Below are 23,454 nucleotides of genomic sequence, written 5' to 3'. Positions count from 1 at the left end.
TATTAAAGTTCACCATTTCTAGGCAATTCATTCTAAGTCAGCCTGGATTTTTAACTTGTAACCCTCTATCATATATGTAAAAGTTAATGTATTATATTAGGAAAAGTAATTACGTATCAATTTAGACTTTTAAAATGCAGGTAATGCAGCACTGTGCTTTTGGTATCACCAGTTCTGCCTCCTGTCCCTCAAGAGTTCACCTGTCTGAATAGAGCACTTTAGAGTGTCATGTTTAATACAGTTTTGAATTCACCTCTGAAATATTTGTCTGGAATGAAGAGCAGATATACCTATATGTTAGAATGTTTTATTCTGCATTCTTATTTTAAAGGAGTTTCCATTTTTAATGCCACTTCTGTTAATTGGCACAGAACTACACATTCACTTGGCTGTCTATGAATGATATATCAAGGAGTAAAGTTCATAATTACTTTGTAATGCAGATAGGCAAATAAATATTTCCTAGCTAAGTATTCCTTGCAGAGCTTGTTGTAATATTATTCATCTTTTTGACGAGACATCATTTACACTTATAACCATAAAATAGTTTTGGAAGATGTTATCAGTGTTCCTTAAAGATGATGAAAATATGAAAACATGTTAAGCAACTCTTATTTTTGAAATGTAGATCTCTCCATTTGTTTCTTTAGAAAACAGCAATTACTTGCCCTGTGAATCCACCTTGGAATCTAACCATCATCACAAAGCTGCTCTGCTGGTGAAGCCTAACAAGTCCTGCTGCTCCTGCTGGTGGCTGAACACCAGCTTTGCTCTTTAACAGGGCAGTGGTGCCAGGTGTCCTGCACTAGTCTGCTACAAAGCTTTGCATCTCTGCTTGAACACTGATTGAAAGGGGCAGTTTTGAGACTGTCAGAAATGGTTTTCATACAGCTGTCTTTGGGCATATGGTCCTAGAAAGCAGGAATCAAGACAGAAGTTAGATTCATTTGTTAAACTCCAATGACTAAGTTTTTCATTATGAAGGTTGCAAGGACAATAATTTTCCAAGTCAGTCTTCTTTTTCCTTATTCCTTATATGGTACAAAACTCTTTCGGTGTAAATGAAAAATTACAAATCCCAAATACAAAAGGACAGAAGCCAAAGGGGTGCATCTGACAAAGTGCAAAATGCCAACAAATAAAAGAACTTTGATTCTTCCACTGCTACTGAGATGACTAAAAAGCCATGTATTAACTTCAATATGCATTAATATCTCATCAGAACCCTATGATCTAAACTGGTCTACAAGACAAGAAATACAGAAATTTTCCATCAAGCTGCTCCCTTGCTGTGGGTTTGTTAAGCAGCCATGGTCTAGGACATTCATGTGTGCACAGCCTGCTTTGCAGCCTTCTGTGAAGCTGATTCTGCAGTAGCAGGAGAGACACAGTAACTTTCCTTGCAAGACTAAAATTAGGAGTCTCCCTTGCAAATAACAGGACCATCGTTTTGTATATATATTGTTTTAAATTATGCTGCTTGTAGAAACCAATAAAACATATTATTGAGGAGCAGTAAGTTTTCTTCAGCATTCTGAACATATGAGGCACAGCTGAATTCACAGCTGTGAAGATGCTCTTAGTCAAAGAGCAACTCCCTAAGTTTTTAGGGGGTCTTGATATTTGAATGGCTGAGATTCAGTCTGCCCAGATGAGTTCTTCATATTTCCTAGAGAGCCTTGGATGTAAAACTTTATTTAAGACTTAATCTGAACAGTAGAAAACTCTGTTGGGTCAATGTTTGCTTTTCTCCCTCTTAACCTGGAAATGGCAAATTCTAAAGTGCAGTGCTCTGTTTCCCTTCTTACCACACCTGCTGCTGAATGTGCAAGCAAATGGGCAATTCTCAATGCCTGCTACCTTCCTGCCACTTCTGGCTTCTCTGCCTCCTCAGAACTGCTTACTAATCCTTACTTCCAACCATCCTTGCTTTTCTGTGCTGTATAATCTGACAAGACTGTGGTGTAGCCACACCAGGCAAAGCACTCTTGCTTTGACCTCCTGCTTCACTGGCTTTCTCCTTCTCTTTACTGTGATCTTCCTCTTCCTCTTGCATCCCTTCACCATTCTTTCCTTTGTGTGAAGATTATTTGCCTGCAATTGCACCTTGGGAGGGAGAAGCACATTTTGATTGGCTTAAAACTTGGTTGGTTAAAAGGCTGTACTTCCAAACAAGTCGTCTTCACCTAGTCTCCCATCATTTTCCAGGACAACCTGCGTAAAAAGGATGATCGGATTGAAGAATTGGAAGAGGCACTCAGAGAAAGTGTTCAGATAACTGCAGAGCGAGAAATGGTGCTAGCACAAGAGGAGTCAGCCAGGATCAATGCTGAGAAACAGGTCTGCAATCTTGTAAAGTCACTAGTAGCCCTCCTAGGACAGTAACCAGGCAGTAAAGTACTAACTTCCCTGCTTTCCTGTGTGAAACACAGCTGGGATGAGCTTGTCTGTTCCACTGTTAGGTAACAGCACTCATAAAACCTGCAAAGCCTTCATAGTAACTTGTATTTCATAGGTAAGATTTCCTTGAAATTAAAATCAAAATATAAGGTATCCTGAGCTTTTGAAATACTGGTTTAAGTAGTAACTCTTCTGATCTGTCTTGCCTGTCAAAGTTGCCTTCCTGTGTGTGAGGTATACTTAGATTTACTGTCTTGTTCATTGAATGTATTTGAAAGACAATGGTTTTTATTAGCCTGGTTGTGTTTATGGACCACAATCTCCCTGCATTTGCAAAGCAGCTGGCTAATAAGACAAATCCCTTGGCTTGAGCCAAGCATGCACACAGAAAATACATACTTGTGTACTGAAGACACTAATAGAAACTTTCAACTTGGATTAATTGATTTTGTGCCACTGATGACTCTGAAGAATCATGGGCATGCCTGATTTTAGCTCAGGTAAGTAATCATCAAGAAAGCATACCCTAAGTTATGAATAAATCCATGAGATTTTGATAAAGCTTGTGAAGCAGTAGCTGAAACTGGCACTCTTACTTTTTGTGAACCTCTTCAATGTTTTTCACTATATTTACAGTAATAAGCAAACAGGAGCATTTGGTTAGTTACATTTAAATGGAGGAATCTCCTTTGGCGTTTACTTAATAATTCTGACCAAATGTATTTCAAAACATATTAAGAGATTTTTCTTATCATGTATTCTTGTATCACATGCTTTAATGAAAAAGAAGTAAAAATCTAAGTTTTCCTGAAGATAGCAATTGTCTCTCTATGAGCTAGAGTCAAGCTCAGCTGTTTGCTGATAGATGTAATGAGGATGATTCTGGTTGCTGTAGTTTAGGATCCCAGACAGAGTGATGGAACTCACTGTCAAGAATGCTTTCTTTCCAAACTTGTAGCCTTTTAAAAAATTACATTAAATAGAAATGTTAACTGGGTAGTGAATGCCACTTGGAAGCTGACATCTTAAAAGGAAAATGTATCTAACAAAGCATTGGGATCTGTGATAAGGCACAGAAGTTATCAAACTGTATGTGATTTGATATCTAGGATGTTATAATATTTTAATTAATTAATTACAAGACAAAGAGATCATTTCATTATTCTTTGAGCACCTGGAAGCTGGTGCTCAAAGATTATAAAAGGATTTAATTATATTTATATATTATATATATAATTGTTGCTATTGGGTGTAACATCTTAAAAATGAGGCAAGCAGGGAAATGCCCAGGCAGAATATCGATAAACCATCAGGCTCAAGGAAGAGATTGAGAAGAGAGGAAGAGAGCCAAGACAAGCAAGATATGTGGGTAAAGATTGGTGGAATATGGTACATAATAGCATAAAAAAGAAATTAATTTGGATGCAGCAGTGCACACAAGTGAGGAGGCAAAAGGAGTTTGGAATGAGAGGATCAGTATTGGAAGAAGAAAAAGTTGACATCTATGACAGCAGTGGCTTACTGCAACACATCTAAACTGCCACCTCAGAGCAGTTATGGTTTTTAAAATGTGAGCAACAAATCAGCAAAACAGCCAAGGATCTGCAGAGTCTTGTTCTAGTCAGCACTGGGAGACCTGTTGTGCCCCACTTTGTCCAATAGGATTTGTTCTGGTATCAGTTAAAGTAGCTGTTTTTCCAAGGTGCAGAGACTTCCCTTCAAATGTTTTTCAAATATTCCTTCAATTACTTTTAAAGAACGTCCTCTTTGTTTAATTATGTCCTGTGGAAGTTCTCTGTAGAATTTTGAAAGACAAACACAGGTAATATTACAGAGTTTTAAAATGCAAGACTTCATGTTCCATATACTATCAATGCAAATCCATTAACTTTCACAAACCATGTAACAAGTTATGAATGTTCTTAGACCAAGTGTGAGTGATGTGTGTGATTTCTAAAATGCTGATGTTGTTCAAACTGATTGTAATTTGCTTTTAATTGCATGCTTTTTCTTTCCTCTCTTGTTTATCTCCTTTTCTACCATTCTGCCACTTCACTGCCTGTCTGAAGCTTTTTAATGAATCAGTGCATGAGGTCAACCATTTTGGCTTTAGGTGGTTCAAGGTATGAGGACATCTCATTTGTGTGTGCCTCTGCCCCAGTATTTAATATTTAGTGTGCTTTTCTGTAGTCTTGTGTTGTGTAATCCCACCCTCTATCATCTCATGATGTGTTGTGCTATTTTATAGGCTTCAAATTTGAATTACAGTGTCCACAAAGCTCCCTTGGATTTCATGATTTTTGTATATCCATTATAGATTAAAATCTTGCTCTTTATAATCCAGTGTTTGAAAATATCCTGTCAGTGTGTATCAGCTGTGACAGTGGGTTAACTGTGTTAATATACAATCTGTGTATGCAAGATGTCTCCTGCTGACCAAAGCTTTCTGTTTATTTCAGGATTTTAGACCTGTTCTTTCTTTTATCTTTCACAAGAATAAAATCAGGCATTTCCTGCTGGGAGCAGTGCCCCCATTGAATTTGGCATAGTTTTATTATCCCTTCTGATCTGTATAGCAGAAACTCTGCCATACAGAAAGCAGATGAGGCAGTCCTGCAGGGATGGGAAGGATTGAAAGTTCTTCAAGCCTTTTTTTCTAATAGGAGTCATCTGGTTTTGATGGTGCACCTGCTGGATCCTTTATTTAAACAGCCTTGTGAATTCCTCACAGCTGTGGGGATATGTGGTATGTGGTATGTGGCTGGGCCCCACTAGTTCAGCCCTCTGGGGATGGTCAGAAGGTGTATGCAGACTTCTTCCCAAGTATTCCCATAAGGCTGAAGGTAGGATTTCTCAGATAAACACTTCTATCATAAAGGATTTTTTATTAGAGATGGTAAGTGTACATTCAGGCACTATTTCTGTGTGAATCAAATCTGAGTTTATTTTAGAAAAGCTAACATTATGGTCCTCTGGGGGAAAAAAAGAATTACATGGAAGTTTTTCCCTTCTTGGAAATGCAGCAGTAGTTTTGCTCTCTAAGAAACACTGTTGAGGTTTTCTTTGACAGATGCCCTATCTTGTTCATGGACCCTTTCACTGTCCTGGGGCATTTTGCCATCCCCTCTCCTGCAGCAGGAAGTTGTCCTTTCTATGGATTGAGTCCTAATCAGCACCATTCCCAGGCCAGTGCTGGAAACATGCTTTCATCTTCATGGAAGAGTGGGACCCTTTTTGTGAAACAAGTTCTCTGACTCAGTGTCAAACAATATAGTGACAGGTTCTTGTCTCAAGGAGCACAGTAGTAGGATTACTGGCATTTTTAGCCTTCCTTATTGGAGGGCATAGTTCACAAATGTTTTCTGACCTAAGATACTTCATGCTCTCTTTTTCATTACTCACTTTCTTCCCCATGCTTGAGTGCACATCCCTGCTGTTTCCCCACCAAGGTCGTTCTGGGGCTTTGCTGTGAAATGGAGCAATTGCCTAATTCATGGTAATAACTGTCTATTTTTTTGAAGGGATTTTTTTCATGTGAAGCACTTTACTGTCCTGGTTCATGAATCCCCATGCAGAACTTGAGGGACATGTGAGGAAGGGGGGCAGGAGTTGCTTAGTATTATTACTGAAAATATTCTTACCGGGAACTTATTACAGCCTTTAAAATTGGCTCCTGTTTCTTTGAGTGAGATGGTGCATTGCCTGACCACAACATACATTTCTCTATCTTATTTTATTTCTTTCAAATTTGAAAAGCAGAAGATGTTAAAAATTTAAATAACATTCCTGCTGATTATTGTGCAGCTCTCTTCTCTCATCAATATCAACTCCTGCTTAAATGCACTCTCTGTATAGTATCAGCTAACATTTAACTCCTTAACCATTACATTAAAATGTAATGGCAAATAAACACATAAAATAATGGACATTACCCTAAAATTTCTTCCTTCCTTAAGTAGCTACTGAAACTGAAATTTTTAACTTGGCAGTCTGACCTTGACACCTTCCATCAACGTGTTTTGAAGTTATGGTTCTTGGTGGGACATTTTAAATGAAGTTAAGTATGTCAATCTTTAAATAGCTGTATCTGTGCTCATACACTGTTTCTTTTTATCTTACACACTACAGATTTTTATGCTTTCCCTTTTTAGAGAGAAAATAAAAGACTTAACATTGTAAAAGTAATGTATTGTTTAAATGTATTTTCTTATGCTCATTCCTTTCTCCTGCTGTCTCTATAAATTATTTCAGCAGGATTAATATGATTTCAGGTATACATTACATGTAAAATATGATGATATAAGACTCCTGAAATTCTCTGTCACATATCCCTACTTCAAAATTGGTATCTGTTTGTTAAGGAAAAATAAAGATTAAATAGGTTAATAACTCAACCAGAACCTCCCTCACAGTTCTCTCTTGTTTCCCTACTGTAAATATGAGATCTGCAAGGGTTTGAATGTACAGCCTTCTCACCAAGTTTTGAATGGAAACCATTATTTGCACTGCCATCAGAACACCATTCTGATTTTAACTTTCTAGCAAATACTATTTAGACTACAATTCATTGTAAGAATAGAATAGAAACTACATTTACAACAGATTTATCATATATTGGATGCTATCCTATCAAGTACCTTCTAAAAATGCAAAATAAATTAAAATACCTATCTTTTTTGCTGAGCATTCTGTTACTGAAATAGATCTGAAATATTTTGTCACATATGTTGAGAAATAATTGGAATTATTTCACAGCACAATTTCAGACACAGTAAGTTGCTTCCTGCAATCTCTGTAAATGAAAAATATAAAGTGGAATTTTACAGGAACCACTTACCTGTGGATGATTTCTGAGCACCACAGAAATATCAGAGTTCTGACTGCTCTGTAATACATGCTGCATGTAAACAAGCAGTTTGCTTTTAATGAATGTTTTTGTCTCTTCTTCTGTATTTCCTAATGAGAAATTTGATGGACTAAGTGATTGGAAATCAAGGCAGTAATCCAAGGTATGGCTTGGGAGTGAAGGTGCTGGAGATTTTTTCTAAGATTTTTTTCCTAGCAAGTTTACATTTCTTTGGCTGAACTTCTCTTGAATATCTTCTGAAAAGCTCTTTTCTGTAAAAGTCTGCCAAAATCATTTTGGCTCTTGAGTGTGTGTATATATGTACATGTGCAAAGTAATTTGAGTACTTAGTTCATACTAAGTAAAAATCTGTGCTAAAAATTTATATTTTCATTTGTGTTACTGATAAAAAAATTTAAAACCTTTTTAAGTCAGTGTCAAAGTATAATCTTACCATTGTTTTCCAAGAGATTTACTTTATCCTTTTGTCTGATTGTTCTGCTTTGGTTAGAGAAAACATTTTGAGTAACTGAAGTTCACTGTGCATTGTGTCCCTGCCAGTGATTATGTTTGGGTAGTTTTTAGGAGCACTGGATCTCCCTAATGTTACTTCTTTTCCCCAGATATTTAAATGGATTGCATAACCTTTTCCTTTAAAAATATTCCAATTTGTACTGAGTCACACTCCCTGCAAGGGAGAGGTGATTTGGTATGTAATTCCCTCTGCATTCAGTAATGTACATTTAAAGAGGTGGAAGAGTGGAATTTTTTTCTGTCTTTTTTTCTCAGCTGGGCTTTTTTTTGGAGGGTGGAAGGTTTTTTTGCCCTCCAGATGGGAAGAATGAATAGAGAAAGAAATGATGAATAGAAAATCATGCCTAATGACTTTGAGGCAGAGATCTTTTTCTAACACTATAGACAAAAAAACCTTCTAAATCTCTTAGAATCATGGAACTGTTTAGTTTGGAAAAGACCTCCAAGATCATAGACTCCAACCTGACACTGCCAAGCCCACCACTAAACCATGTCCCTAAGCACCACATCTACCTGTCTTTTAAATTCCTCCAGAGATTAGGACTTTGTTTTTGTTTAATTTGTTGCTCTCATTTAAGGTTGCAAAATAGTCAATATTTGATGACTTCAGGAGAATTGGGGATACTGAAAGCCTCTGTGCAAAATATACACTGAGCATTTCTCCATATAACTCACCTTTTCATTTAATGAAATGAGAAATACTGATGGAAACTGTTATATATAAATTTGGTGCAAGTGCTGATTTTAAGATCATTTTGTCTGTATTTTTATCCCTTTTTATTGTTTAATAGAGAAATACTGATTTCACTTTATGCCTTTTACTAAGTCAGGTATTCCAGACAAAATTCTATCTTGGCTTCTCTCTGCCTGTTACATTATTTTCTTAAGCACCTACTTCTAGACAGCATTTTATTTGTTGTGGCTCAAGAGAAAATCAAATTCTTGCAGACTTGGTTACATTATTGCTTCCTTGGAATTGTGAGGACCCATGCAAACTCTTGTGTTAATATTTGTTTAAGCTAGTCCTGTGCTTTTTTCATTTTAAATTTCTTTTCCAGTTGCCTTCTTTGTGATCTTAAATGTGTGATACAATAGCATGTAGATTAAAGCATTAGAAAAGCTCCTTAGACTTCAATATTAGATTCATAAATTGAAAAATACATGTTCTGTTTTGATATAATTGATTTCCCCCCCCCAGTCTATGAAGTGCAAGCAAATAAATTGTTTTCCTTTCCATAGCATTCTCCTATGTAGAAAAACACAAAAGAGTGACAAGCTTGAAGCTCATCAAATTAAAATACCTCTTTATTTGAAATAGTTCCTACTCACACACAAGTTTCCAGACTTTCCTGTACTGCTGTTTACCATTGTATTCCTTCAAACACTTCACTGAATTTCAGTCTGAATTCAGTTGCCTCTAAATAGTGAAAGCTCTTTTTATTTATTGTAGTTAGGTTCTGCTATTTGCTTTCTGTTAACTAAAATGCTGAAGATCTGCTTCCACGAGTTTGTAGAGGTGGAAACTTTTCTGAGTTTGCCAATGAGACTGTGCCTCTTCAGTTTGCCACATGTTCAACCTTCACATGGCACTGCATGTGCTTTCATTTATTTATGTTCATGATCCTTAATGTCTTTTGGGAAAAGAGTGTTAAAGTTGTATATGGAATCAGCATAACGTTTTTCACTGCTTGTAGTGAGTTAATACATCATCCCAGAATTTTTCTCTTTGGAAAATCAATCTGTGCTCTATAAATTGACAGTCTTTGCTGTGCTGTGTAACACAGCATTAAATATTTACTTTGAATATTATTCAGTTAGGTCTAAACTGTCTGCCATAGTGACATATCCTAGTTAACCTGAAACTGTCTAAAATGCACCAAAATGGAAATCAGCATGGTCTGCAGAAAACTGTTTAAAGAAACCTGCTGATATCCTTGGGCAATTAGTCTCACTTCTACCTTAGCAGCAGTAGATGTAACCTAAGAAAGGGCAATTTATTTTTTGTTGCCCATGTTTAGAGTTGTGGCTGGAGTATCATGAATTAACCATAGATCTAGAGAACTTTGTTTGGATGTGATAAATGGTGCCAAATAAGTGTATGCAGTGCTGCACAGGATGTGCTTCATGTGCTGCATTCTAGTGTCTCTGCCTCTGTAGAGATTTTAAAAGATGATAAAAATCCAGGTTTTTTCAAGTTGGATTGCTATTCCTAGTGATTGCTGGCTCTATTCCCAAGGGTTAGGAATTGCTAACCATGGAAGATAAACACAAGGCAGTCTCCTGAGACTGTAGATCCATGTGAAGTAAGACAGGACAGCTTCCTTTGGTATGGTTATGTGGATTAAAAAACATGAAAATGTTTCACTGGATAATGGTTTCATTTTAGGAAAATGTGGAAATAGAATTTTAACTTGTTTCAGTCTTCAGATACCAGTGGCTGAAACAGATTTCTTTTCCTCAATAGAAATCAGAATTCAGTTTTCACTGACTTTTTTTCAAGGGCTAACTCAACTATTTTGTTTGTGTTGAGCAGAGGCAATTATTGTTTCCTTCTCAAGTGCTGTTGTCCCAGCAGTAGCCTGTTGCTTATTTATGTAGGTTATAGCCCACATTTAGGAGGTACAACTGTCAAAGCCACCTCCAAACATCCCTACAGGACACAGCTGTGACTTATGGAGTCCTGAAGGCTTAGGAATTTTCTCTTTTCCAAGCATCTGTGGATCCTGATTCCTTTCTTCATACAAAAACTCAGCACTCTCAGAGTATGAGCAAAAAGCACTTGATGAATACTCAAGTAAGAAACCCCTTGACAGAGATATCTTTGTTGATATTTGTGTGGCTTCTGCAGGAGGAACATGGTAATGTTAGATGTCTGGTCAATCTCATTAGTGCTCTTCCTTGCCTAAGAGCCAGGCTGGAGACAGCAAGGAGCAATACAGAGCATTAATTCTTTTTATTATCAGATGCTCTTTTTATAATGAAGTTTTTGTTTGGAGACCAGCTCATGGAAATAAGAGACATCAGCTGTCTAAATATCTCAGTTTCACAGTGATAAGAAAAATTGCATTCATCTGCAGTATCCTGTAGGTTTTCAGACCATAGGCTTTTGTTCTATTTATCTTGCTCATCTCCTTTTTCCCATTTAATAAGGTAAGAACAGAATAGTGGCACCAGTTCTGTTAAGACACCAAGACTCTCTGTGTTTTATCAGGGATGCTGAATATACAAAATCTAAACAACCTAAAAAACAAAAGCACAAAGACTTAAGCAAGCCACACAGTAATGTAAAGAAAGACAGAGTTCATCCCTGAAATTACTGCTGTGTATTACAGATGTTTAAAGGACCCTCCCTTTTCTCTGGAGAACAGATAATCCACCAGCCATTTTCACAGCTTCAGCACTAACTCCCCTCTTTACTGCAAGGAGAACTCCTTCTCCATGTGCAGTGTGCCACAGTCCTCTAATGCTGTACACAGCTGACTTTGGCAAAGGGCTGCAAGTCTGGCATCCCCTTTGAGATGCAGGTAGAAGTGGTGTATAGAAACATCTTAATTACTGCATCCTGTGCACTGGTGCTGGATAAGAGAGGTTTGAATTGAAGCCAGAGCTCCAGCCTGTGGTGGGACAGAGCCATCCTGCTTTCCACCCCTTTGCTGTCAGTGGGGCAGAGCTTTCAGCTGTTCTCTGGTGGAGGGCTGTCCTTACCTTACAAATCAGACTTCACAGTATAATTTTACTGAGGGACAGGAAGATTTTTCTTGTTATTGTTTACTGATTTTTCTCCCTTTCACCTGATATTTTTAGCTCTAAAATAGCTATGCCTAGCAGTTTTCTAGTATCTATAGGAATTTGAAGTTTGTTCCCTTAATTCAGAATAGCCAAGAATTTAGTTAAGTGTCTTGGATATAGTCTTTAAGAGTACCTTAAAGCCACCCTATGGCTTTAACAAAAATGGGGCTATGATGAAACCATAATTCATTTCCCTCTTATTTTGTGTAAAGGTTTATTAGCTTGTGATTTAAGCAAACCATCTGGTCCTGCTGGCAGTCCATGTTATGTTAGACTCAGTGCTTTCTCCCTGTAATATGTTACTGGAGGCAGTTAAATTACATGCCTAAGTCCCCAGTCTGGCCTGTGCTTTTTCCATGTCTTAACATCTGTTCTAGGAAATTTTTCTGAGATCCAAACAAGTTTACACGGAGCCAGATCTCTTGTCTTTGCCTTTCTTTCTTGCTTTTCATGTCTATTTCTTTTCCTTCTCTGCAGTCTAATCAGTTCTACCAAGTAAAAGATAATGCAGAAATTTGAAGTCTCTGTATCATTTCAGCAATATACATGGCGAGATAAAAAATACTTTAAAAACTCAAGAACTGTAGATAAATAGGAGACTGTCATCTGAGAGTGACACTTTGAGATATGTAAATTATTTTTTCAGCCCTTCTGATATTTTTACTACTGGCTTTTAACTGCAAGATGCTTTGCTTGCCTAATTAATTTTGTGTGAAAGTACAGATTCTTACTACATTTTGTCGTCCAATGCTAATTTCTTGTTTATACAAAACAGGTCTATGTTTAGAAAATAAATAATTTTAAATATACTTGTTGGCCTGCTGAGCTGGTTTTGAAAAGATTTCTAGTGATTAATTTATACACAGGGCAGGGAAAATTACTTGTTTGCTATTTGTACCTGTGTTCTCTGAAATTTCAGCATTTTGTATTCTGCCTGGAACTTTTGAGACACAATAATGAATATAAACAGCTATCCCATAGCCTGCTGTATCTGTATGTGTACTGACTGAAATGGAATTTCTTTCCTTCAATCAGAAGCATAAAAATAACTCTGTTCCAGGTATGTAATTAAATATTAAACTGTGTTTCCTACGTTTGCCTTAAAATACTGTATCTCCAGCTTAGGAATAGGGATCTTGTTGTAACAGTCAGGTGCCTTGTTGTGCCCTTTGAGAATTTAATTACAGACTGGCAAGGCTGAGGGAGGGGATTCTGCCCCTCTTCAGCTCTGGAGAGACCCCACCAGCTCTGGGCCCCCAGCACAAGGAAGGACATGGACCTGCTGGGGCAGGTCCAGAGGGGACCAACATGATCAGAGGGCTGGAGCCTCTCCTGGGAGGAAACCCTGGGAATTTGATTGTTCAGTCTGGAGAGGTTTCACTGCAACCTTGAAGTACAAAAAGGGGACCTTGAAAGAGAGCGAGAGAGAGACTCTTCCCCAGGGTCTCTAGTCACAGGACAAGGGCCAGTTGTTTTAAACTGAAAGAGAAGATATTTGGACTGTATATAGGGAAGCACAGTGAGACCCTGGAACAGATTGCCCTGAGAAGTGGATATCCCATCACTGGAAGTGTTCAGGGCTGGATTGGACAGGGATTTGAGGGGCCTAATCTAGTGAAGGGGGCATGGCAGGAGGGTTGGCTTAAAGGGTGCTTAAAGGTCCCTTCCAACCCAAACCATTCCATGAAAAGATTAAAAATAAAATAAGATACTTAGTCTCTTCTGTAAAAATTGATAATCTACAGGTGAGAAAAAGCCTTACCTAACATAAAGGATTTTTTATATCGTGTACCACTGATTTGCTATCTTTAATGGCAGTCATATGCATGTGAATTTAGATGCATTCATATCCTATCACTTGAGACTAGAACATTTTCCTTTGTGGTGTCTGTGCAGGGCATTCTTTGGCCTTTTCCTCATTCTTGGTATGCACATATCCTGTAAGCATGGATTCCATGGGTCACTACTTCAGAATACAGCCTTTGCCCCTGCAAGTGTTTTTTCAAGTGTATGGCATTGTGCTCTTTTTTCCTCCATGCTGTTGGCTCTGTCATTGCCTCTTTAGAGCTGCACAGTCCCATGTAGTGAATTACATAATGTTACCAGCATTCACAATGCATTTGTGGCTTGGATCATGACCCAGAATTGCTCTGATTCTTTGACAAAGTACAAGCAGAAAATTAAGCTGTAGAACTATCTTCTGAAAAGGGCTATAGGAGCCTTTTCCAGTTTTCTGTTCAGTAGAAAAGTTGTGTTCAGGTGATGCTTTATCACTCAGGAGAGCTCACGATGTGAAGAAAAGAAGGTAACTGCCACTACATTGTAATGTAAACAATCTGAAGTGTTTGGGGATGCTGAGGTTCCATTAGTGAGCCATCTGTCTGTTGGAGTCTTTGGGCTCTGATGTTAACAGGCAAACACTTACAATCACATCAATTGATAAAGAATTCCTCCTGGCCTGAAATGTCAGTCGTGTCTCAGGAATTCATAGCATGCATTAGTTCTCATGTTACAGGTGAGGGAACTGGAGCTTTCCTATCCTGATCACCAGAAATCATTCCAAGAGCTGGTACAGAGGTTGGTGGGATTTCCAGCCTCAGTAATACTTTGTACATACAGTCCCTTTCTCAGTTTTGCTGTCTTTTTACTGACTTTTGGGGAACTTGACCAAGCTCTTTGCCAAGTGCCTGGCTTCACATTACCCAGTGACCAGAAAGGTTTACTGGAACCACTACATATTTGGAGATAATGTGGTATCTCCATGTCTGTCCAAAAGCCTGGGTTTTGATTTGCAGGAGCAGGGAGGTTAAGATGGCAGATAGGCTCCTGTAAAGAGATTCGGTTTTTTTTTGTTACTAAATCATTTATTTACAGGCTGTCACTGATGTGATAAACTTCTCCTATTGCACTGCTCTTTCTCTCCACCTTGCTTTCATTTTTCCTAAGGAAGGAGATGTAATACCATGCAAAGTATTTGTCCTATCTTGACATTTACTTTTTCTGCTGCTGTGAATCCCATCCTGATCTAATTGACATTCTTTGCCTTCTTTCACATAGTTTGTTCAGTCTCTCAGGAAATCTCTCCTCTAATGGAAACTTATTTCAGCTTGATGTTCTTCCTTAAAGATAAGCTGTCATCCAGTCAGGTCACTTAAGGCCTGAAGACAATGAATAAATAAATTTCACTTTAAGTTCTCTGCTCAAAATACATGAAGACCTTTCTGGCCTGTCTGCAGAGAACTGAATCATGGCTAAGTCCCAGACAGTCAAAGATGCACTTTTCTTTATACACTGTCACTTGAGCAAAGAGAAAACAGTAGCAAGAGTTCACTCTTTGCCTCTTCCTAAATGGGTGGAGACTTTCGAGCTACAAGTGACAGGGCATAAGCTTGCCCACAGCTAAATTGAAAATGTCAACAGCACGTCTCTAAAAATGTCTCAGCGTGCCAAGAGCTCTGGTTTTGGCAAATATTTTTTCTTTATTATATAATTAGCTGCTCTCAGGGGACAAAATTTCAAGGGTAGATGTGAAGTTTTTTTGTATAGGTTATATTAGATGTGCATTGCAAGTAGTTTGCTTCCAGTGAATCTTCCTCTGTTATTTCTCACTGGACTGCTTACAGGGACAGGTCTGCACTAAGATTCAGAAGCTGCCAAATGAAATGTTTTGTTTTGTACAAGTTTTCTTGAAATAGATGAATCTGAACAATGAGGTGTTTGCTGTGCATACAATCATCACTATTTTGGTGAATTTTGTCTTTAGTAAACTGCATGACAATTGGTCCTTGCTGGAGAGGTAATGACAGTTCTGTAAACCAAGTTGTTGGCACAGTTTAAAAGCTACTTAAATTCCAGCCATTCCTAATACATGATTAGATCAATTTTCTGTTGGCCTACAAAAGTACAGACTATAAACTAAAAATTAGAAGTTATGAAACAGAGCAATGAGAAGAAGATAAAGTACCTGCAGCAAGCACTACTAGGAGATACCCTGCAGTTAGCCCTTGCCACCTCTCCCTAGGAGCCTTGTCCCAGATATCAGGCTCCAGTCTACTCATGTCTTCCAAACAGCTCAGAGTTGTCACACTACAGATGTACATCAGGCCAAGCAGTCCTTCAGTGTTAGCATCACAGACCTTGGTGGCTGGCAGTGGGAGGAAGCCTGTCAGAAATATTTCAGACCTGATTATGGAGAAGATGTCACTTCAGAGATTGTTTTATCTTGGCAGCTGACAGATTGACACAGGCCCCTTTGACTGTTGCAGTTGGCTGGGGGCTTGTTGATTCGAGGTGGTTTTCTGTTCAAGCCCAGGGTTTATAGTTGGCAAGCCTCTTTTCAGTTTTAAGGGAAATGTCTTTGTAGGTATTTCTGATCCACACACAGGAAGCAGAAACTGATATCCTAACAGCTGATGCACAAGTGCTCCTTCATTACCTCACAATTTTTCTAAGAATCAGTTTCCATCCTAGTAGTATTTTTGCTGTTCATAATTTCTGCAGTTCTTCTTTCCTGATATATTTTCTCTGTTTCATTTTGTTGAATTTTCTCTTAGTTTTAAAAATTTGCAGATTTTCTGACCTTGTTTTGCACACTAAACACTAACAAAACAGGGAAAGTTTGGTTATTATATCCATGCTTGCCAGTTTGGACTGATTGTCACTGAGGTTCTCCTTTGGTCTGTTGATTACTAGATTAATTCTTGGCTGTGCATTTGAATAGTTTATGATAATTGAATATTAGTTTGCTAAGTATAAGAATACAACCTTTTGGCAGCTGCATTTGAAGGGAAGTAGAAAAGCTTTCTGCAGTAAACACTGCACCATGTCTAGGCTAGATTTTTATAAATCTAATTCTCAATTACAATGTTTCTTGCTCTGTCACTGATTGAGGATGAAAACACTTTTATTATTCATGTTTGTCCTGAGTCATTAGCTCTGCAAATACGAGTACAGGATTTATTAAAGCATGTTACAAGTTCCCTCCTACACCACCTGTATAGTAAATGACATGCTCAGCTCTCCTTGTAAAAACTTGTAAGTAGAAAATGAGCTTGTTGTAAATTCAATAATTCACGTCCAGGATGCATCAAAAGTTGAATGTTATGGAGGGATATAAAGGCAATGTAGTGCTGTGTTTGCATACTAAATTTATACAAATATTTGATTTTGTGCAGCAGTAGCATATGAGTTTCTCCCTTCAAAAGCACATTATAGAATTATTTATCAACACTTGGTTGCGATGGAAAGAGAAAACCTACATGGATTTCTCATATCAGAAATCACTGGAAGTAATGTTTGCCATTGAGCTGTATTATAAAATTACTAAAGCACATCCAGAGGTTTTTTGAATCCTATATGTAGCTAGATTTAAGCATGTATTGTGATTTTGCATATTAATTTGTTTAATAAATTAATTCATTAATTTTACCTGAGACAGAACTTTTTCTGAGTGCAAAATAAAATGACTCTTCATTTGTGTAAAATATTTGGCAGAATTTATAATCATGTTGATTCTGAATCTTTTCAGTTTGCTGAAGATAAGAGCATTGTTCTGCTGCAACTCTTTCAATGTCTTGTGTTGCTAAATCCCAACATGTGCCTAAAAGCATTGTTCAAATGGTATTTTCAGGAGAATATCCTCACATCTTCACAGGAACCCATTCCTCTCCCTGCTTTAGAAATGTTACCTTTGTTCTTAAAGTGCACATGTAGTTTGTCTTCAGGCATAATTTACAATGAACATTTTTTATCCTTTTGGTGTATTATCAGTGTGTTTCATTTAATATCTTGCATTTTTGTGGGCAAGTGTTAACATATGCAGGCCATCCTCTTATCCCTGTGGTACAGAAATACAGAAGAGCTGAAGGTTTGTATTGTAATGGTTATGTTGCAGTGACCAAATAAGTTAATTCCCAAGCTGTAGTGCTGCTTTGATGAAGTGTAGACATCTGCCCACAGCACTGGATGGTGCCTCCAGCCTGCACAAGTGCTGGGTAGCACCCATGCCCTGGTAACCTTTGTGTTCCAATTTAGTTGTCACATTCAGTAAGTTCCACCTCATCTCACTGCATAATTTTTCTCTCCTCCTGTCTTCTCCAATAATGTTTTAGGTAGAAGAGCTGATGATGGCTATGGAGAAGGTCAAACAGGAGCTGGAGTCAATGAAAGCAAAGTTGTCCTCTACACAGCAGTCTTTGGCTGAGAAGGAAACCCATTTGACCAACCTACGAGCTGAAAGAAGGAAACATTTGGAGGAGGTCCTGGAAATGAAGTTAGTGTTTTCTTTTATTATTTGTAGGCGTGTTTTATTGATGTCTCTGCATTCCTTTCTGATCCTTGTTGTTCTGAAGACAGCCCTTGCATGGATATGTCTCTGCAAATATCAGCTATCTCTAATCAGCCAAGCCTTCAGAGGTGACTTCTGGCCAGGGATTACTGACATCACTTTACACTTCCTCTAGAGATGAAAAACATTTCTTCCTTTTGATTGTTTACAGTAGATTTCTATTATTTGCACAATAGCATCTTCCAAGATCCTAAACATCTATTGGGACTTAGTTATTCTATGTCTAACAAATGTGCCATCTTGCTTTGAGCAGCCTAGGACTACTTCAAGGTAAGGTGCAAGGCAGTGTAGCAAATGACCAAAAAAAGAGGGAGAAGATGAACGGAATATCAGGTGTTTGTAATGTTAAAATCAGACTGCAGATGTCTGGTCTGCTCCATTATTTTTCAAACTCATGCTGATGATTCATTAGCACTGGAGAAGTTTGAAGTTCTCCATCAGTCAAACTTTTCTAATCTTCCTTATATAAGGAAGCCTGGATAAAGCCAAGCTTTGAAGAGGTAGGGAGAAGAGAGGGATTAGATTTCTCAGGCTTAAATACTTCCTAATTTCTGACTGTGCATTACAGATAAATAGTTATCCTTAGTTTAGGGAGACATGAGTCCATTTACTGCAATGATGGATAGTGCTGCCAGCAGTTCATTAGAAACACTTTCAGTTGTTTAGCCAGCCCTGAAGAGAAGGAACATTTTTATTGGCAAGACTAGCAGTGGTTCCTCCACTGTGGTTTTGTGAGCCATTATTTATTTATTTAACTATTCTACACTGGTCTCTTTCCTTTCCTTTTTTTTTTTTTTTTTTTTTTAATGAAAGGATAGAAAAACAGCTGTTACAAAATGGAAAGAGGTGGCTTAGATCTTGAAACTTTAACTTAGATGTGCTGTGTAAAGTGGGCCAAGCCTCCCCAGCTTCATATTCAGCTTCAACAGTTTGAGCTAGACCTGGCATAAGGATGTTGGAAGACTTCAGTACTTAAAAGCCACACTTTTTATTTTTAATAAAAAAATTTATTGAGCTATAAATTTGACTGCCTTGAGAGTTGCTGTATTGGGGGATGGGAAGAATAGCTCTTTAGGTGATGTGGGAATCCAAAGCAACTGGAGATGTATCCCATATCCAATCACTTGACAGTACTTTCTTCTGCCAAACTGCTCTGCCAAACCTTCTCATTAAAATCTACACGCAGTGTCCTGAAATGTATTTGGAATTGTGTAGATCCTTTAATATAACTACTCACTTCTAAATGATGACCTCTCTTAGCTGTGTAAGTTATTGTTGGAAAGTTTTTGTACTGAAATGTGGTATCAGGGACTGCATGAACTGGTAGATCCATTGTACCTCAGAAGGAAGAAGAACACTGGAGAGAATGGTAATGCTGTCAGCACATGGAGAGAAAGATGGAAAAAGCATTACATTTGTATAGTTAACTAGCTGAGTGTGTTTTAGTCATAGCTGGTCTGTCTTAAAGTTCTCTAAAGCTGCCAAAGGCATCCAAACTTCAGAAATTCACCCTCACCATGAGGCTCTCTTGCAAACAATTCTCTATTGAGGACTTCCAGTCAATTAAATATTTTATATACAGAAACTCCAGTATATTCTTTGTTGCCCTGCTTTCCCAGCCTGTGTCTTTTATGAAAAGCAGTCATTTGTTTTCTAGTTTTGCAAAAAGTTTCTCATGTTGTTAAAGTATTTACTGCAATTTCAACTGAAAAATAACAGTAGTTGAATGAGTGGTCAGTTTGGTGGAGCAATTAGCTGTTTCTGGAGTTCTTATGGAGAAAAATGGCTGTTGTACAGATAGTGTTCAAAGGGATGAAGTGATATTGTTTCCTAAGTTTTAGGGCATGCTTCAGTGAGAAGAATTTGAGGTGCTCAAAAACAGCACTGATTAAATTTGAGATTTGATAGAGGTGAAGATTTAACAACCCAGGCCCTGCAGTCAGTCAGTGGGGCTGGGGAGCAGACAAGAAAAATAGCATAGGAAATGCAGCTTTAGGAGATTCTAGATATGGGGTGAAAGAAAGTGTTAAAGCAATAAGGGCACTCCAGAAAGTTACCTCTGGGTTTTAGTAGGAAGTTGTTAGATATAATGCTAGCAAAAATACATACTTAAAATACTGTTTCTTAGAGTAGAATTTGTGTTTATTACTAACTCTGTAACCCTGAGAAGATCATTTCACACACCTTAGGGAATTGTGTGGCACTAGAATAGCTTAAGTGTGAATTATTCCAAGCAAGAAATTTCACTCCTTAAAGAAACACTATGTATTTTGAAGCCCTCTTCCTTTAAGTTTAATATTTTCATTTTCTTTAAAAAAACTTTATTGCGAATAATTATGAGAGGGGCAGATAATGGTCTCTATTTATATCACCAAACCTGATCTACTGTAGAGAAATACTAGTGAACTGCTAGGATTTTTGTTTTGTTATGTTTTCTTTAAGAAGTTCTAGTGTTTCCATCATTCACAGCAAATCTTTTAAATTAGGCAGGAATAAAGTGCTGTCTACAGAGAAATCTCTGTTCTTTGTCCCATAAAAACCTGCTTAGGCTGAGCTGAGTTATAAACTGTTGAAAATCGCCAGTTTTACTTTCCTTTTTTTTTTCCCCTGGTGTTGTCAGCAAATTTTGGCAGTGTGTGAAAATAACCAAGCACAAACAGTCTAATCTGAGGCTGAGCTCATGCAATTGCCAAATCTGTAGCAGTGGACGCTGCACTTAGAGGGAAGGGGAACAGACACTGTGTCTGCATGTTTTTTTTAATAGACAGACCTTTTGTTATGGTCAGAAGCACCAGAAGGGTCTTCCTAGTCATGTGCTTCAGGATTGAGAAGTCCCAGTTGGGGCATTTCTCAAGCTGTTTTTTCAGACCTGGAAAACTATCCAACAGCCCTTTCCTGAATTATGCCTTCTCCTGCTAATTGCAATTGCTGCTAGCCCTATAATTCAAGGTATGCAGACTTACATAATGGAGTTGGCACTTCAGAGTTGAATCTTTCATCCTGCTGGCTCACAACAGAAGGATTAGTAGATGTCTGAGAATAATTTACTATCCTCTTATTTCTTGAAAAGTAATCAAGGATATTGCGGATGAATTTATTGGTATCACAGAAAATAATTTATGTTTGAAAATCAAGCTGTCAGAAGACATCTTTTGATTTCTTGTCTGACTGTACACTAGTAGTCTTTTGAGTATTTTTTACAGTAGTTTCTAATGACATGAATTCATCCCACAGATAGTGTTTCTTTGGTATGGAGTGGAGGTGGTGATCAGAAATGAGCCAGGCCTGTAGCTTAATGAGGCTGTTTACTGTATGCCTTCCTTTCTTCATCTCAGAGCTAAAAGGCCTGCTGAGAGCTACAGGAGGGCTGCTCATAAAAATGAGATGCCAGCCTGGGCAGGAAGGCTGTTCACCCATATCTCTGCTACAGTTTTCCTGCATGATATGACTTAAAAATATTTGATAGATGGAGAAATCCACATCTTCATTTTCTGGCTCTCAGATGAAAAATACAAAGGCGTGCACATGAACACTGAGAACTGTAAATTAAGTCAGTGGAAGCTGAGCTTTTTTATCTTCTGAAAAGTTCATCTTCTCAGCAATAAAGCAGCATTGTCTGGAGGTATGAGTGTGAAGCTGAAGTTGAAAGTAATCCAAAATAAACTGATTAATTGACACAGTTCATTTGCCAGAAAAGTAAAATCGGTTGATCCAAAATGAGGTGTGAAGTAATTTCAAGCCCTGCAAACAATTTAACCAAACAAAAATACTTCAGGTTGTGTGCACCCATGGTGAACAGAACTAAAAAAAAGAAAATATCAATGTCCATCCAACAATAACTTGTCAGCTCATCTGCACGTGTCTTCTTGGAAACTAAGGAGTTTCCTGGTCTTTAAAGAAGTTATGGTTTATGCATATGGATTATCAACAGCCCTACAGAGCAGATGAGCAGCTGTCTCCATTTGAAATCTCTTTGTGTTGGTTGTCAGTGCCACAAAGCAGCAGCACATTACCCTCACATCAGCAAGGTGTGGTTTTCCAGGCTCTTTGTCAGGCTCCAGGGGTCACTTGGTGTGTCAGACTATCCTGTGATGGCAGCAGTGGTACCTAAACTTCTCCTGTGATTGCTTCATGTGCACTTAAATAAGCTGGAGTCCCACAGAGGGCACTCTGTGACTGTAGGATTCACTGTCTGGGGCAAAGCTGAACAAGTGCATCTGTGTCAGTCCCTTTTTCCTTCTATTAGCTTTGGAATTTTCTTTTTAAAATGTCTTTCTGGGCACACAGTGAAAATTAACATGCTAATGTCCTGTTCCCATTGTTTTGTCCTTTCAATTATGTTTTGTCCTTTTTAAGCATAAATATTTAATCATATCTGTTAATTTTAATTTTATATTGTCGCCCCAGTAAATTGTAACTGCTCAGTTGAAGTAGTCTGAAATATGAAAAATGATCCATTTCTAATTAGTAAACAATGTAGACCTCATGTTTAAATAATTTGACATGACTGACCTTGGAACTGCTGTTAATCTCCAAGTGAGTGGTACAGAATTCAATAGAGAAGCTGATATATTGTATGTCATTAGAGGCTCAAGTTTATTGAAAGATCTTGAAAGAAACAAAGACCTGCAAATGTGGTGTATTTTGCTAGTATTTTTTATTTTTTTAAATTTGGGTGAAAACTCAAGAGAAAACAGAATCTCCTTTGCACTTTTTTTCTCTTGGCAATTAAGGAACGAGTCCTGTTATCCTTCCTGTGCTGTCCTTGAGCCTTCTGAACACTCTGAGGCACGAGTGTTCTGGCAGCACTGTTTCCAGTGCAGCTCACACTAGCTGGCCTGAATCGTGGAGGCAAGCAGAAGACTTTAGCCCATTTTTGGGCAGCAGTACTAAACTGGTCAATCAGATGTTTCATATAAGTGAATCTTGAATTTCAAAGTGTCATAGAGTGATAGAACTGCAAAGCAAAGACATGAACCTTTAGCAAAGCCTGTATAGACAAAATGCTCCATATGAGTACACACAGAATTAGATTGTTGTGGTCTACTCTGTTTCTTTAAATATTGGGAAGTTATATTTACCTTTCCTAACTGGTTTGTTGTTACTCTTCACCCACCTTGAAAATCTTTTCTTTCTGTAGCTTTTCAGGTACTAAAACCTTGGTGATATGTCACAGTCCTGTTTTGTCTTGTGATAAAGTCCCTGTATCTCATTTTAGCTTGAAGTCTATGGTCCCTGAGAACAATCTTGCAGACAGAAAGTACTATACTATCTTAATGAGCCATGACAGGCCTGGAAGCAAAACCAACTGCTGAAAACTACACCAGGTGGTGTTAAAGCAGTTTGCTCCACTCAGTAATTTCTAAAACTACTGATGTTGTAGGAAGGAGTTAAAGGAAAGAGGTTCAGTCATTAACTTGTGGAGAATTTAGCTGCACTATGCTTTTATTCCCATGCCTTTCTGTGTGAGATTATTTTTCTGGTTATATTTTTCCAGGGACTGGTTTGGTGTGAGTGATCCCTTCAGTGGCATAGTTTT

The 23,454-nt window shown here is 37.9% G+C and overlaps 1 protein-coding gene across 6 annotated transcripts in view; it reads left to right on the top strand.

Moving 5' to 3' along the window:
• The window catches only part of ERC1 (ELKS/RAB6-interacting/CAST family member 1), a 256,843-nt gene that overhangs the window by 150,907 nt on the left and 82,482 nt on the right, over positions 1-23,454 (top strand). For all 6 annotated transcript variants that reach the window (XR_013773970.1, XR_013773971.1, XM_079303739.1 and 3 more), the window contains 2 exons: positions 2,209-2,340; positions 17,680-17,840. Coding sequence is in view for 4 of the 6 variants with exons in the window: in XM_079303739.1 (XP_079159865.1) it covers positions 2,209-2,340; positions 17,680-17,840 (293 nt within the window). In the remaining 2 variants the exon portion in view is untranslated. The remainder of the gene's footprint in view (positions 1-2,208; positions 2,341-17,679; positions 17,841-23,454) is intronic.

The sequence above is a fragment of the Erithacus rubecula genome (assembly GCF_903797595.1).
Source record: "Erithacus rubecula genome assembly, chromosome: 4".
Classification (NCBI taxonomy): domain Eukaryota; kingdom Metazoa; phylum Chordata; class Aves; order Passeriformes; family Muscicapidae; genus Erithacus; species Erithacus rubecula.
This window is presented reverse-complemented; position numbering and strand designations above follow the sequence as displayed.